General features: G+C 45.9%; 1 protein-coding gene across 1 annotated transcript in view; it reads left to right on the forward strand.

The window, feature by feature from the left end:
- The window catches only part of lcmt2 (leucine carboxyl methyltransferase 2), a 55054-nt gene extending 42039 nt beyond the window's left edge, over positions 1 to 13015 (forward strand). The window contains exons 13-14 of the mRNA XM_078404273.1: positions 6817 to 6952; positions 10388 to 13015. Of these exons, the coding sequence (XP_078260399.1) occupies positions 6817 to 6952; positions 10388 to 10546 (295 nt within the window). The 3' untranslated portion in view covers positions 10547 to 13015. The remainder of the gene's footprint in view (positions 1 to 6816; positions 6953 to 10387) is intronic.
- The last annotated feature ends 1724 nt before the right edge of the window (positions 13016 to 14739 follow it).

Consider the following 14739-nt stretch of genomic DNA (forward strand, 5'->3'; position numbering starts at 1 on the left):
ATTAGGCAAGAAATAGTATTGGGTAGACTAATGGGACTGAAGGATGATAAATCCCCTGGGCCTGATGGTCTGCATCCCAGGGTCCTCAGGGAGGTGGCTCTAGAAATAGTGGACGCATTGGTGATCATTTTCCAATGTTCACCAGTTCCTGTGGATTGGAGGACAGCTAATGTTATCCCACTTTTCAAGAAAGGAGCGAGAGAGAAAACGGGGAATTACAGACCAGTTAGTCTGACTTCGGTGGTGGGAAAGATGCTGGAGTCAATTAGTAAAGACGTAATAACGGTGCATTTGGATAGCAGTAAAAGGATAAATCCAAGTCAGCATGGATTTATGAAAGGGAAATCATGCTTGACTAATCTTCTGGAATTTTTTGAGGATGTGACAAGTAAAATTGATGAAGGGGAGCCAGTGGATGTAGTGTATCTAGACTTTCAGAAAGACTTTCAGGAGATTGGTGACTAAAATTAGAGACAATAGACAATAGGTGCAGGAGTAGCCCATTCTGCCCTTCGAGCCAGCACCACCATTCAATGTGATCATGGCTGATCATTCTCAATCAGTACCCCGTTCCTGCCTTCTCCCCATACCCCCTGACTCCGCTATCCTTAAGAGCTCTATCTAGCTCTCTCTTGAATGCATTCAGAGAATTGGCCTCCACTGCCTTCTGAGGCAGAGAATTCCACAGATTTACAACTCTCTGAAAAAGTTTTTCCTCATCTCCGTTCTAAATGGCCTACTCCTTATTCTTAAACTGTGGCCCCTGGTTCTGGACCCCAACATTGGGAACATGTTTCCTGCCTCCAACGTGTCCAACCCCTTAATAATCTTATATGTTTCGATAAAATCCCCTCTCATCCTTCTAAATTCCAGTGTATACAAGCCTAGTCGCTCCAGTCTTTCAACATATGACAGTCCCGTCATTCCGGGAATTAACCTAGTAAACCTACGCTGCACACCCTCAATAGCAAGAATATCCTTCCTCAAATTTGGAGACCAAAACTGCACACAGTACTCCAGGTGCAGTCTCACTAGGGCCCTGTAAAACTGCAAAAGGACCTCTTTGCTCCTATACTCAACTCCTCTTGTTATGAAGGCCAACATTTCATTGGCTTTCTTCACTGCCTGCTGTACCTGCATGTTTCCTTTCAGTGACTGATGCACTAGGACACCCAGATCCCGTTGTACGTCCCCTTTTCCTAACTTGACACCATTCAGATAATAATCTGCCTTCCTATTCTTACCACCAAAGTGGATAACCTCACACTTATCCACATTAAACTGCATCTGCCATGCATCCGCCTACTCACACAACCTGTCCAAGTCACCCTGCAACCTCATAGCATCTTCCTCACAGTTCACACTGCCGCCCAGCTTTGTGTCATCTGCAAATTTGCTAATGTTACTTTTAATCCCTTCATCCAAGTCATTAATGTATATTGTAAATAGCTGCGGTCCCAGCACCGAGCCTTGCGGTACCCCACTAGTTACTGCCTGCCATTCTGAAAGGGACCCATTTATCCCCACTCTTTGCTTTCTGTCTGTCAACCAATTTTCTATCCATGTCAGTACCCTACCCCCAATACCATGTGCTCTAATTTTGCCCACTAATCTCCTATGTGGGACCTTGTCGAAGGCTTTCTGAAAGTCAAGGCTCTCCCCTGTCAATTTTCCTAGTTACATCCTCACAAAATTTCAGAAGATTAGTCAAGCATGATTTTCCCTTCATTAATCCATGCTTACTCGGAACAATCCTGTTACTGCTATCCAAATGCTCCGCAATTTCGTCTTTTATAATAGACTCCAGCATCTTCCCCACCACTGATGTCAGACGAACTGGTCTATAATTTCCCGTTTTCTCTCTCCCTCCTTTCTTAAAAAGTGGGATAACATTAGCTACCCTCCAATCCACAGGAACTGATCCTGAATCTATAGAACATTGGAAAATGATCACCAATGCGTCCATGATTTCTAGTGCCACCTCCTTAAGTACCCTGGGATGCAGACCATCAGGCCCTGGGGATTTATCAGCCTTCAGTCCCATCAGTCTACCCAACACCATTTCCTGCCTAATGTGAATTTCCTTCAGTTCCTCCGTCACCCTGGGATCTCTGGACACTAGAACATCTGGGAGATTGTTTGTATCTTCCTTCGTGAAGACAGATCCAAAGTACCGGTTCAACTTGTCTGCCATTTCCTTGTTCCCCATAATAAATTCCACTGTTTCTGTCTTCAAGGGACCCACATTTGCCTTGAATTTTTTTTTCCTCTTCACATACCTAAAAAAGCTTTTACTATCCTCCTTTATATTATTGGCCAGCTTACCCTCGTACCTCATCTTTTCTCCCCGTATTGTCATTTTAGTTATCTTCTGTTGCTCTTTTAAAGAGTCCAAATCCTCTGGCTTCCCGCTCTTCTTTGCTATGTTATACTTCTCTTTTATTTTTATGCTGTCCTTGACTTCCCTTGACTCTTACTCCCCTTAGAATCTTTCCTCCACTTTGGAATAAATTGATCCTGCAACTTCTGCATTATTCCCAGGAATACCTGCCATTGCTGTTTCACTGTCTTCCCTGCTAGGGCCTCCTTCCAGTCAAATCTGACCAGCTCCTGCCTCATGCCTCTGTAATCCCCTTTGCTATACTGTAATACTGACACTTCCGATTTTCCCTTCTCCCTCTCAAATTGTAGTAAAACTTGTCATATTATGATCACTGCCTCCTAATGGCTCTTTTACCTTGAGTCCCCTTATCAGATCAGGTTCATTACACAACACTAAATCCAGAATTGCCTTCTCCCTGGTAGGCTCCAGTACAAGCTGTTCTAAGAATCCATCTCAGAGGCACTCCACAAACTCCTTTTCCTGGGGTCCATTACCAACCTGATTTTCCCAGTCTACCTGCATGTTGAAATCTCCCATAACCACCATTTGCGACATGCCAATTTTAGCTCTTGATTCAACTTGCACCCTATGTCGAGGCTACTGTTTGGGGGCCTGTAGATAACTCCCATTGGGGTCTTTTTACCCTTACAATTCCTCATTTCTATCCATACTGATTCTACATCTCCTGATTCTATGTCACCCCTTGCAAGGGAGTGAATATCATTCCTCACCAACAGAGCGACCCCACCCCCTCTGCCCACCTGTCTGTCTTTTCTATATGTTGTGTACCCCTGAATATTCAGTTCCCAGCCCTGGTCCTCTTGTAGCCATGTCTCAGTAATTCCCACAACATCATACTTCCCAATGTCTAACTGAGCCTCAAGCTCATCCACTTTATTTTTTATACTTTGCGCATTTAAATACAACACTTTAACTTCGGTATTCACCTCCCCTCTCACACCGGTCACAATTGGCCCTGACCTTACTCTCTTATCCCATCCAGAACTTCCCTTCCCATTTATTCGAGAGTCCTTTGCAATTTCTCCTGTATTCGCTTCCCCTTTAACTCCATGTTCATATTCCCAATTTGTCAACCCCTCCCCCCACTACTTAGTTTAAAGCCACACGTGTAGCACTAGCAAACCTACCTGCCAGAATGTTGGTCCCCCTGCTGTTAAGGTGTAACCCGTCCCTTTTGTACAGGTCACCCCTACCCCAGAAGAGATCCCAGTGGTCTAGAAATCTAAATCCCTGCTCCCTGCACCAGCCCCTCAGCCATACATTCATATCCCCGATCTCTCTATTCCTGCCCTCACCAGCACGAGGTACAGGTAGCAGTCCAGAGACAACCACCTTCGACGTCCTACTTCTCAGTCTTCTTCCTAACTCTCTAAACTCACGTCGCAGTACCTCCTTCCTCTTCCTCCCGACGTCGTTCGTGCCCACATGCACAACTACCTCCGGTTGATCGCCTTCCCTCGCTAGGATGTTCTGATGCCGGTCCATGATGTCTTGAACCCTGGCACCAGGGAGGCAACAGACCATCCTCGAGTCCCGCCTGCCGCCACAGAATCTACTGCCCGTACCTCGGACAATGGAGTCACCCACTACTATGGCTCTTCCTGACTTCGGTCTCCCCGGTCGAGTCTCCTTGCCTGGGATAGAACCTCCAACGCGACTGCCGCTCGGACTGGAAGCGTCTTCTGCCCCGACAGCTCCCTGTTTGCAATAGGCACAGCCACCGGGGTCTCCTGTAGTCCACGGCAGTCGACAGCTTTACCTATCTGGGTAGTACACTCTCGCGAGTGGTGAACATTGACACTGAGGTTAACAACAGGATTGCCAAGGCCAGCGCTGCCTTTGGGCGACTCCGTGGGAATGTTTGGGAGTGGAGAGGACTCAGCCTTACCACCAAGCTGAAGGTCTACCGTGCAGTGGTACTCACCGCTCTTCTCTATGTCAGTGAGACCTGGACTGTCTACAGCAGACATGCCAAACAGCTCAACCACTTTCACTTGAGCTGCCTTCGTAGACTCCTTCACATCAGGTGGCAGGACAAAACTCCCGACACAGAGGTCTTGGAACAGGCCGGAATCCCCAGCGTCCACACCCTCCTACGGAAAGCCCAAGCCAGATGGGCAGGCCATGTCGTCAGAATGCCCGAGAGACGACTGCCAAAACAGCTTCTGTATGGAGAACTGTGTCAGGGCAAGCGCTCAGTAGGAGGACAGAAGAAACGGTTTAAGGACTGCCTCAAAGTGTCCCTCAAAGACTTGGACATCAACCTCAGCACTTGGGAGTCTCTTGCTCTGGACCGTCCAACCTGGCGTAGCAAGCTCACCACAGGAGCCCATGCAGCAGAGAACAGACGCACTGCAGAGGCCCAGAGGAAACGCACCGCGCGCAAGGCCCGGGCTACCTCCACTTCCACTGCAGCACCCATCCACTTGTGTCCTATGTGTGGGCGTGCCTTCCGGGCCCGGATTGGCCTCACCAGTCACTTCCGGACCCACAGTCACCAATACTCCAACTGAAAGTGAAGTCATGGTCATCTTCCAACCCGAAGGACGAACAACAATGTTCACTCCCCCTTGAAACGGTCTCCCACCTTCGCTCGACCTGGACCCTTGGCGTGACAGCCTCACAGTAGGTCCTGTCCAGGAAACCCTCGCATTCCCGGATGGCCCTGAGGTCATCCAGCTGCTTTTCCAACTCCACCACACGTCCATTCAGGAGCCACACCTGGACACAGTTCTTGCAGGTGTAGCTCCCAGAAGCTCCAGCGGTGTCCCTACCTTCCCACATCCTGCAGGAAACACACTGCACCAACTTGTCCGCCATTACTTTAGTGTCAAAAAACAAATCAGGCTTAAAAACAGTGTAACCTCCTCACCTCAGCCTCCTCGCCGAAGACTTGCACTTTTCTCACAGGGCACTTTTCTCACAGGGCACTTTTCTCACAGGGCACTTCACTTCCCTCGACAGGGCTGCACCCCTTCTGCAAGCCTTGTTTATATCAGTCACTAAATTGACTAATTGACCAATTTACCAGACTTCTAATGTAATTGCTCAGCCAATCCCCGCACTCACTCCTCTCCTGCCTTCCTCTGACTAGCTGGGCGGTATGCGCTTCACTGAATGCCTGCTAGCGTCCCTTTGGCACTCTTTTTTAAACGGACTTTTACCTGAAATTCACACTTACTTACTTTCAGCCAACGGTCCTCCTTGCTGCAACTGCTGCTCTCCCGACCTTTACTGAATGCCTGCTAGCGTCCCTTTGGCGCTCTTTTTTAAACGCATGGTATTTTGGGGTAGGGTGTTGACATGGATAGAAAATTGGTTGGCAGACAGGAAGCAAAGAGTAGGAGTAAACGGGTCCTTTTCAGAATGGCAGGCAGTGGCGAGTGGAGTGCCGCAAGGCTCGGTGTTGGGGCCGCAACTGTTTACCATATATATTAATGATTTGGAAGAGGGAATTAGAAGCAACACTAGCAAATTTGCGGATGACACAAAGCTGGGTGGCAGTGTAAACTGTGAAGAGGATGTTAGGAGGTTGCAGGGTGACCTGGACGGGTTGAGTGAGTGGGCAGATGCGTGGCAGATGCAGTATAATATAGATAAATGTGAGGTTATCCACTTTGGCGGCAAAAACAAGGAGGCAGATTATTATCTCAATGGAGTTAGGTTAGGATGGGGGAGGTGCAGCGAGACCTGGGTGTCCGTGTACACCAGTCACTGAAAGTTGGCGTGTAGGTACAGCAGGCAGTGAAGAAAGCTAATGGCATGTTGGCCTTCATAACAAGAGGATTTCAGTATAGGAGTAAAGAGGTTCTTCTGCAGTTGTATAGGGCCCTGGTAAGACCACATCTGGAGTATTGTGTACAGTTTTGGTCTCCTAATTTGAGGAAGGACATGCTTGTAATTGGGGCAGTGCAGCGTAGGTTCACGAGATTGATCCCTGGGATGGCGGGATTGTCATATGAGGAAAGATTGAAAAGACTGGGCTTGTATTCACTGGAGTTTAGAAGGATGAGAGGGGATCTTATAGAAACATATAAAATTATAAAGGGGCTGGACAAGCTAGATGCAGGAAAAATGTTCCCAATGTTGGGCGAGTCCAGAACCAGGGGCCACATTCTTAGAATAAAGGGGAGGCCATTTAAAACTGAGGTGAGAAAAAACTTTTTCACCCAGAGAGTTGTGAATTTGTGGAATTCTCTGCCAGAGAGGGCAGTGGAGGCCAAATCACTGGATGGATTTAAGAAAGTGTTAGATAGAGCTCTAAGAGCTAGTGGAGTCAAGGGATATGGGGAGAAGGCAGGCACGGGTCATTGATTGGGGATGATCAGCCATGATCACAATGAATGGTGGTGACTGAGGAGGGGTTGGGGTTAAGATGACCTTCAGATGATTGATCTGTATTTACCTTTCAGGTACTCGCATACAGTCCACGTTCTTGATGATCAACTTATTTTACTTGGAGGTGTGTCAATCCACACTGAATCAATCCCTGAAGTGACTTTTATTGACTTAAAAACAAGACGGAGTTTTGACTACTACATTGACACGGCAAGTTATCAATATTTGAGCAATATCTATATATATGAGCAAAACAAAATGTAAAATTTGACCTAGGAATTTGTCTCTCCAGAATACTTGTTTATTTTAGTCCTTTTGGTAATAATCAAAAGTGAGGCTTAAGATGCAAAACTGATGCAAATTGTTTCAAAGAAGCTCATTCCCTAAAATGTTGGCACAGGTTAATGATCTGATTGTAGCACGCACCCACATTTCCCTAATTTATTCTTGTTGCAAATGAAAAGATGGTAGATAGTTTATACTCTTGCTAATTGTTTTCATTCACTTTAGTGGCTGAAGGAGAATGTGCCTGATTTTTTACCTGTCCTATTAGTTCCCAAAATTATTAATGGACTGCAGCTGCAAAGCTTGCTTGGCCATGTGATGCCAATGGCTTTAGTTTAGAGATACAGCACGGAAACAGGCCCTTCGGCCCACCGGGACCGCGCCGACCAGCGATCCCCGCACATTAACACTATCCTACACCCACTAGGGACAATTTTTACATTTACCCAGCCAATTGACCTACAAACCTGTACGTCTCTGGAGTGTGGGAGGAAACCGAAGATCTCAGAGAAATCCCACGCAGGTCACGGGGAGAACGTACAAACTCCGTACAGACAGCACCCGTAGTCGGGATGGAACCCGGGTCTCCGGCGCTGCATTCACTGTAAGGCAGCAACTCTACCGCTGCACCACCTTTATATTTTATAAACTATAAAGCCCTTTTGCTTTATATTGGTATCAGTGAAGGTTGAGAGGAATGTGACTACATACAAAACCATTTCACAGTAACTGACCAGTGGAGAAGAAGGCAAGGATTCTGCATTCAAGCTATGCCCCACCAATACCTTGATATTCTTTGATCAGTTCTGCCAGTGGCCACATCTTCTCCTCCCCATCCCTTTCTGCCTTGCTCGGGGACTATTTCCTTCATGATTTCCCAGTCCACCTTTCCCCAAACCTTAAAACCTTCCCCTGCAACCGCGGGAGGTGCAACACTTATTCTTACACTTCCTCTCTCACTACATTTGCCGATTAAATCAGGCCTTCCAGGTGAGGCAAAGATACGCGTGTAGCTCCGACAAAATTGTCCACAGCATTTGGTGCTCCCGATGTGACTGACTGAACATCACCGAGACCAAGTGCAGACTACGCGATCAATTTGCACAGCACCTGCACTCAGTGTGTAATGGCCGACCCTAAGTCCCAGTCGCCTGCCCTTTCTGCTCCTTTCCCATTCCCTCAGCGACCTGTTCATCCTCGGCCTCCTCCATTGCCATCAATACAAACAAGAGGAACAGCACCTTATGTCCAGCCTGGGTGGTCTGCTACACAATGGGATGAACATTTCTAATTTCAGATAACCCCTGTGTTTCTCTGGAATGTCCCCTCTCTTCTCGACCTCCCATTTTAGTCTCCTCATCCCAGGAATGAGTGGGTTAACATATGGTGAGCGTTTGACCGCACTGGGCCTGTACTCGCTGGAGTTTAGAAGGATGAGGGGGGACCTCATTGAAACGTACCGAATAGTGAAAGGCTTGGATGGAGTGGATGTGGAGAGGATGTTTCCACTAGTGGGAGAGTCTAGAGGTCACAGCCCACCCGTATTAAAGGACGTTCTTTTAGGAATGGGGTGAGGAGGAAGGGCGGTGAATGTGTGGAATTTGCCACAGAAGGCTGTAGAGGCCACCACGTCAGTGGATATTTTTACGGCAGAGGTAGATAGATTCTTGATTAGTAGGGTTATGAGGAGAAGGGAGGAGAATGGGGTAAGGAAGGAGAGATAGATCAGCCATGATTAAATGGCTGAATAGACTTGATGGGCCGAATGGCCCATTTCTGCTCCTATCCATTATGACCTTATGACCGCTCCCCCACAGCTCCGTCCAACCCCATTGCCTCTATCTCCCAACTCCTTCCCCAACCGGGCTCCCTCTGTCCAGCAGCTCCAGATTCCATCATCTGCACTCTCTTGTCACTCCAAGACCTTAATGTTGTTCCATAAGTCTAATTGAAGCACAGATCAACTGGTTATTTTATTACTTGTACAAATTCTGATCAACTTGCATTTCACAATGATTCTGAGGAATATGAACAGAGAAAATGTCAGCAGTTTGACTTTGTGTTCAATGCTACTTTGTCTTCCAGGGTGATGCTCATGGTAATTTTGGGGAATGCACTTTTTTGCCATTCTTGCAAATGCGTAAACACTATTCTTATCAGACATTACTGAGCACTTGTAAAAGCATGTATGATAAGCAAACAAAAGAATATAAATCTGTAATATTATTGAGATTAAAAAGTGACAATTTATATAATACTTGGGCTATATAATATATAATATAATAGGTGGCGCAGCGGTAGAGCTACTGTCTTGCAGCGCCAGAGACCCGGGTTCGATCCTGACTATGGCTGCTGTCTGTACGGAGTTTGTACGTTCTCCCCGTGACCTGCGTGGGTTTTCTCCGAGATCTTCGGTTTCCTCCCGCACTCCAAACACGTACAGGATTGTAGGTTAATCGGCTTGGTATAAGTGTAAATTGTCTAGTCTGTAGTCTAGTGTCTGTAGTGTAGTCTAGTATAAGGTGGTGTTAATTGTTGGGATCGCTGGTCGGTACAGACTCGGTGGGCCAAAGGGCCTGTTTCCACACTGTATCTCTAAACTTAAACTAAACGCAATACTTTCAAGCAGGGGTACCAGTTTATCACCACGCAGATTGGAAGTCCCAAGGAAACAGGAGTTGGAAGCTATGAGGTGGAGAAGATTAGAGAGTCTGGAAATTGTGGAGGAGTCAGGGATTAAAGAGGTGTGGAGTTTATCAGCCAAAAGTGTTGTAGGAAGGGACAAAGATGGACACAAAATGCTGGAGTAACTCAGTGGGTCAGGAAGCATCTCTGGATAGAAGGAATGGGCGACGTTTTGGGTCGAGACCCTTCGTGAGATTGAATAAGGGGCAGGGGGAGATACAGAGATAAGGAAGTGTAAGATGTGAAAACAAGATGAAGGGGATGCAGATCAAGTAAAATGTCGACTAGATCATTGTTGGCTAGGAGAAGGTAACAACAAAGTAAACGGAGATAAAAGGTAAACGAGAATGTTGGGTTCAACCACTCGAGCAGAAAGACCAGTTTGTGGTGACAGGCTCAGGACAAGGTCTGAAGAAGCACGTATCTGGGCAGGAGACTGGAGTGGCCTCATGATTAATTCTTAATGGTGAATATGGAGCAAATAATTGTAGAAGGCAGTTCTTACTAGTGAAACGTGATCAGAATGGCAACCCAAACTGATAGCCTTGATGTTTCTACAGCATGTTTGTGACATTGCTCAGTTGCTCAGGTAATAGGGGTAACGTGGGGAAAAGATGCATGGGATGCAAGCCTATGATGTAGTGTTGATGTTGATGGTTTCCCCTGTGATTGCAGAGCGCTGTGAAGTGGCCACTGATGCTGCACAACCACAGCAGTGTACTGCTGGCAGAGGAGAGGCAAGTCCTGGTCGTCGGAGGAGGAGGGAACTGCTTCTCATTTGGAACGCACCTCAATCAACAACCAATCCTGCTTCAGCTGCCGGAGATCAGATGAGACAACAAAACCAAGCTCCCAAGGAGCAACTGCAGACGTACTGACTGCCGGAGATCACAGAGCTCGTATCTTCCTTTTGTGAAATGTTACTTCCCCTGGAAGCCTGGAGCCACCAACAGCTGGATCTGTTGAGTTTGGTGAGAGTGACACATGAGATATAGCGAACATAAATCATCCGTGATCCTGGCAACATTACCAGCCATTGCCAGGTTTATGTGCATTTCTTCATTTTTATCCACCATTTTTATATTTTATCATCTGGTCTCAAATTGAATTTCAATACTTTTTTTCATTTAGCACCACGGAAACACAACTTGAATTTGTACTGAATAATTTTTTTCATGATTTCAAAACTGCCATCAGGAGATTTATGATCAGAACATTCACTCCATCCTCACAAAGCACGATGAAAGGAATGTCACTCCAGAATCATTTATGTGATTAATGGGTGGTCACGGTGGCGCAGTGGTAGAGTTGCTGCCTTACAGCACTTGCAGCGCCGGAGACCCGGGTTCCATCCCAACTACGGGAGCTGTCTGTACGGAGTTTGTACGTTCTCCCTGTGACCTGCGTGGGCTTTCTCCAAGATCTTCGGTTTCCTCCCACACTCCAAAAATCGTGCAGGTTTGTAGGTTAATTGGCTTGGTGTATGTGTAAATTGTCCCTCGTGTGTGTAGGATAGTGTTAATGTGCAGGGATCGCTGGTCGGCGCGGACTCGGTGGGCCGAAGGGCCTGTTTCCGCGCAGTATCTCTAATCTAAACTAAATGAGTCTTTTAACTGGGCTGACATTTGTTGTAATTAATTACACTTGAAGTGTTTTTTCTACTAACATTAAGGTGATGGCCTTAAAGATTGCTCACAGGCACAGATCTATTCTGTGAAGAGTTTGAGCCGGTGAATATAAGTTGGAAAACATCCACCAATGAACAGTGCTGTTCTCAATCCAAATTTTTATAACTTTTCGAAATAAATTCACTTATGAACACCACTTTCTGTAAACTACGACTCTTACAATCAATACTTTCCTATCTCTGGAATAATATTAAGTTGTACTCTAACACAGTAAGTGGCACCCACGACATTAGTGGGCTAATTCATTTTAAGAATGTGACCATTTTATAGATATCCAGGTGCAAATATAATTGAGAAAATCTTGTATTACCTTTAGCTGCTGTCTATATATTAGATACTGTCTGATATTGATTTATTTTTGCCATTTTTGTTATGTCTTAACATTTATTAAATATTTGTTAATAACTTGTGACATATTCTGAACCAAAACGCATTAAAAGTGCATTACGTTTGAAATCGTTGCAGCGAATGAGTAAATGTACAAAGGAAACAACTTCTGTACAACAGTTGAAAGCATTTATTTGAAAAGAGCTCCATAATAAGATAATATCTTGGACTTTTTCATGCTGTCAATAAAACCAGAGATCCAGTTTGGTGAAATCTAGTTTCCACATTGAATCAACACAATATCTCCTCTGGTGAGAGTATGTAAGTATTCTTTCAAAGGATCAGGCCAATTGGAATTCCCGCCATGATGGACAATATTTTAATTTCCCTGAGGATCCTCACTGTTCAGTATTCAGTGTTTTAAGTCATGCTTGTACACTTATCCACTACATATTATCAAAGGGGGACAATTATTTTCAGAAGAATAGACAAACATAACAATTAAATCATAGAAACATAGAAAATAGGTGCAGGAGGAGGCCATTTGGCCCTTTGAGCCAGCACCGCCATTCAATGTGATCATGGCTGATCATCCACAATGATCATCCACAATCAGTAACCCGTGCCTGCCTTCTCCCCATATCCCTTGATTCCGCTAGCCCCTAGAGCTCTATCTAACTCTTTTAAATTCATCCAGTGAATTGGCCTCCACTGCCTTCTGTGGCAGAGAATTCCACAAACGCTCTGGGTGAAAATGTTTTTTCGCACCTCAGTTTTAAATGGCCTCCCCTTTAGTCTTGGACTGTGGCCCCTGGTTCTGCGATAATTGGGAACATTTTTCCTGCATCTAGCTTGTCCAGTCCTTTTATAATTTTATACGTTTCTATAAGATCCCCTCTCATCCTTCTAAATTCCAAATAAAAATCGAAAATACTTGATTTTAATTTCTTCTGACTTTTGTGTTGTCAGATATTTGATCTAAGTGTCAAAGTGTTAACCATGATTCAACGTTAATATTCTTATTTCCAAGTAAGAAAGTCATGCGTTTATTTTCTACTTGAAACTAAAATCTCCCTGAACATTTCAGTGCAATACCAAAGTGTGCTGTGCAAGCTGTACTGTTAGCAGAACAAAAACTGAGGCCACCCCTCTCCCCTCTTTTGACTGGATGTAAAAGATCCTTTGGCACAAATTAAAAAGTAGCAGTGGAGTTTTCCCAATCATTAGACAGACACAAAAAGCCGGAGTAACTCAGCGGGTCAGACAGCATCTCTGGAGAAAAGGAATAGGTGACTTTAAGGGGCGAGACCCTTCTTCAGACTTCATTCGTTAGCTGGGCAGTAAAGTAGTGCAGCTAGTAGAGTTGCTGTCTCAGTTCCAACACCCTGGGTTCAATCCGCATCTCTGATACTGTCTTTGTGGAGTCCACATGTCCTCCCTGACCATGTGGGTTTCCTTCAGGTGATCCATTCTCCACCCACGTATCAAAGGCAGAGGGGTTGGTTTGTTAAGTAGCCATTTAGCATGGAATAGGATGTCTCTGAGCCACGATAAACACGATGGGCTGAAATGTCATTAAGGAATATGGAAATCTTTTAACCAATTTAATAATCAAACTCTACCGCTGCGCCACAGTAGGCGGTCACGGTGGTGCAGTGGTAGAGTTGCTGTCTTACGGCGAATGCAGCGCCGGAGACCCGGGTTCCATCCTAACTTCAGGCGCTGTCTGTACGGAGTTTGTACGTTCTCCCCGTGACCTGCGTGGGTTTTCTCCGAGATCTTCGGTTTCTTCCCACACTCCAAAGACGTACAGGTTTGTAGGTTAATTGGCTCGGTAAATGTAAAAATTGTCCCTAGTGTGTGTAGGATAGTGTTAATGTGCGGGGATCGCTGGTCAGTGCGGACCCAGTGGGCCGAAGGGCCTGTTTCTGCGCTGTATCTCTAAACTAAATCATCAGGTCATTTATTTAATTTCCATTTGTGAGACTTTGCTGCACACAAAAGACCCCAGCGTTTTCCACAACTGAGACCACTTCAACATATCTAATTGCCTGGAAAATGCTCAGGGAAGCTGACTGATTGTTAACTGTACAATTTTGTTCAGGTTTTTAATTTGTCTGTCTTGTCAATACCAACTGGTGAAGGGTGGTGAATCTGTGGAATTCATCGGCACAGAAGGCTATGGACTTTTAAGTCAATGATACTTTTAAGGTGGAGAAGGGGTAGATTATTGATTACGGGTGTCAGGGGTTATGGGAGGAAGGCAGGAGAATGGGGTTGAGAGGAAAAGATAGATTGGCCATGATTGAATGGCGGAGTAGACTTGTAGGGCCGAATGGCCAAATTCTGCTCCTAGAACTTATGAACTATTGTGAACTCTCCTCTGACGCTGGCAACCTCAACATTCTCATCCTACTCGACCTCAGCGCCGCCTTTGACACCATCAATCACTCCATCCTCCTCACCCGACTTGAAACCACCTTTAACATCACCGGCACTGCCCTCTCCTGGATCAAATCATACCTCTCCAACAGGCACCAGTTCATCTCCATTAATAACTGGTAATCCCCCACCGCTCCCCTCCCCCAAGGTGTCCCCCAAGGTTCAGTTCTCGGCCCCCTCCTACCTGTTCCCCCTTGGTCAATTAATCCGCCGTCATGGTCTCCAATTCCACTGCTTCGCCGATAATATCCAGCTCCTCATCTCCACCAAGTCAATCTCCACCGCCACACACTCTCCCCTGACAAACTGCATCACTGAAATAAAATCTTGGCTTCAAATCAATTTCCTCAAACTAAACTGACAAATCCGAAATCATCATCATCGGACCAAAAACGCACACCAAATCCACCCACAACTTCACCCTCAACATCGACGGTTTCCCAGTATCCACCTCCCCTCACATCCGGAATCTTGGCATCATCTTTGATCAAACCCTCTCCTTCGACAAACACACTAAACACATCACCAAGACAGCCTTCTACCACCTCAAAAACATCGCCCGTCTCCGCC

The sequence above is a fragment of the Rhinoraja longicauda genome, chromosome 8, assembly GCF_053455715.1.
Source record: "Rhinoraja longicauda isolate Sanriku21f chromosome 8, sRhiLon1.1, whole genome shotgun sequence".
NCBI lineage: Eukaryota > Metazoa > Chordata > Chondrichthyes > Rajiformes > Arhynchobatidae > Rhinoraja > Rhinoraja longicauda.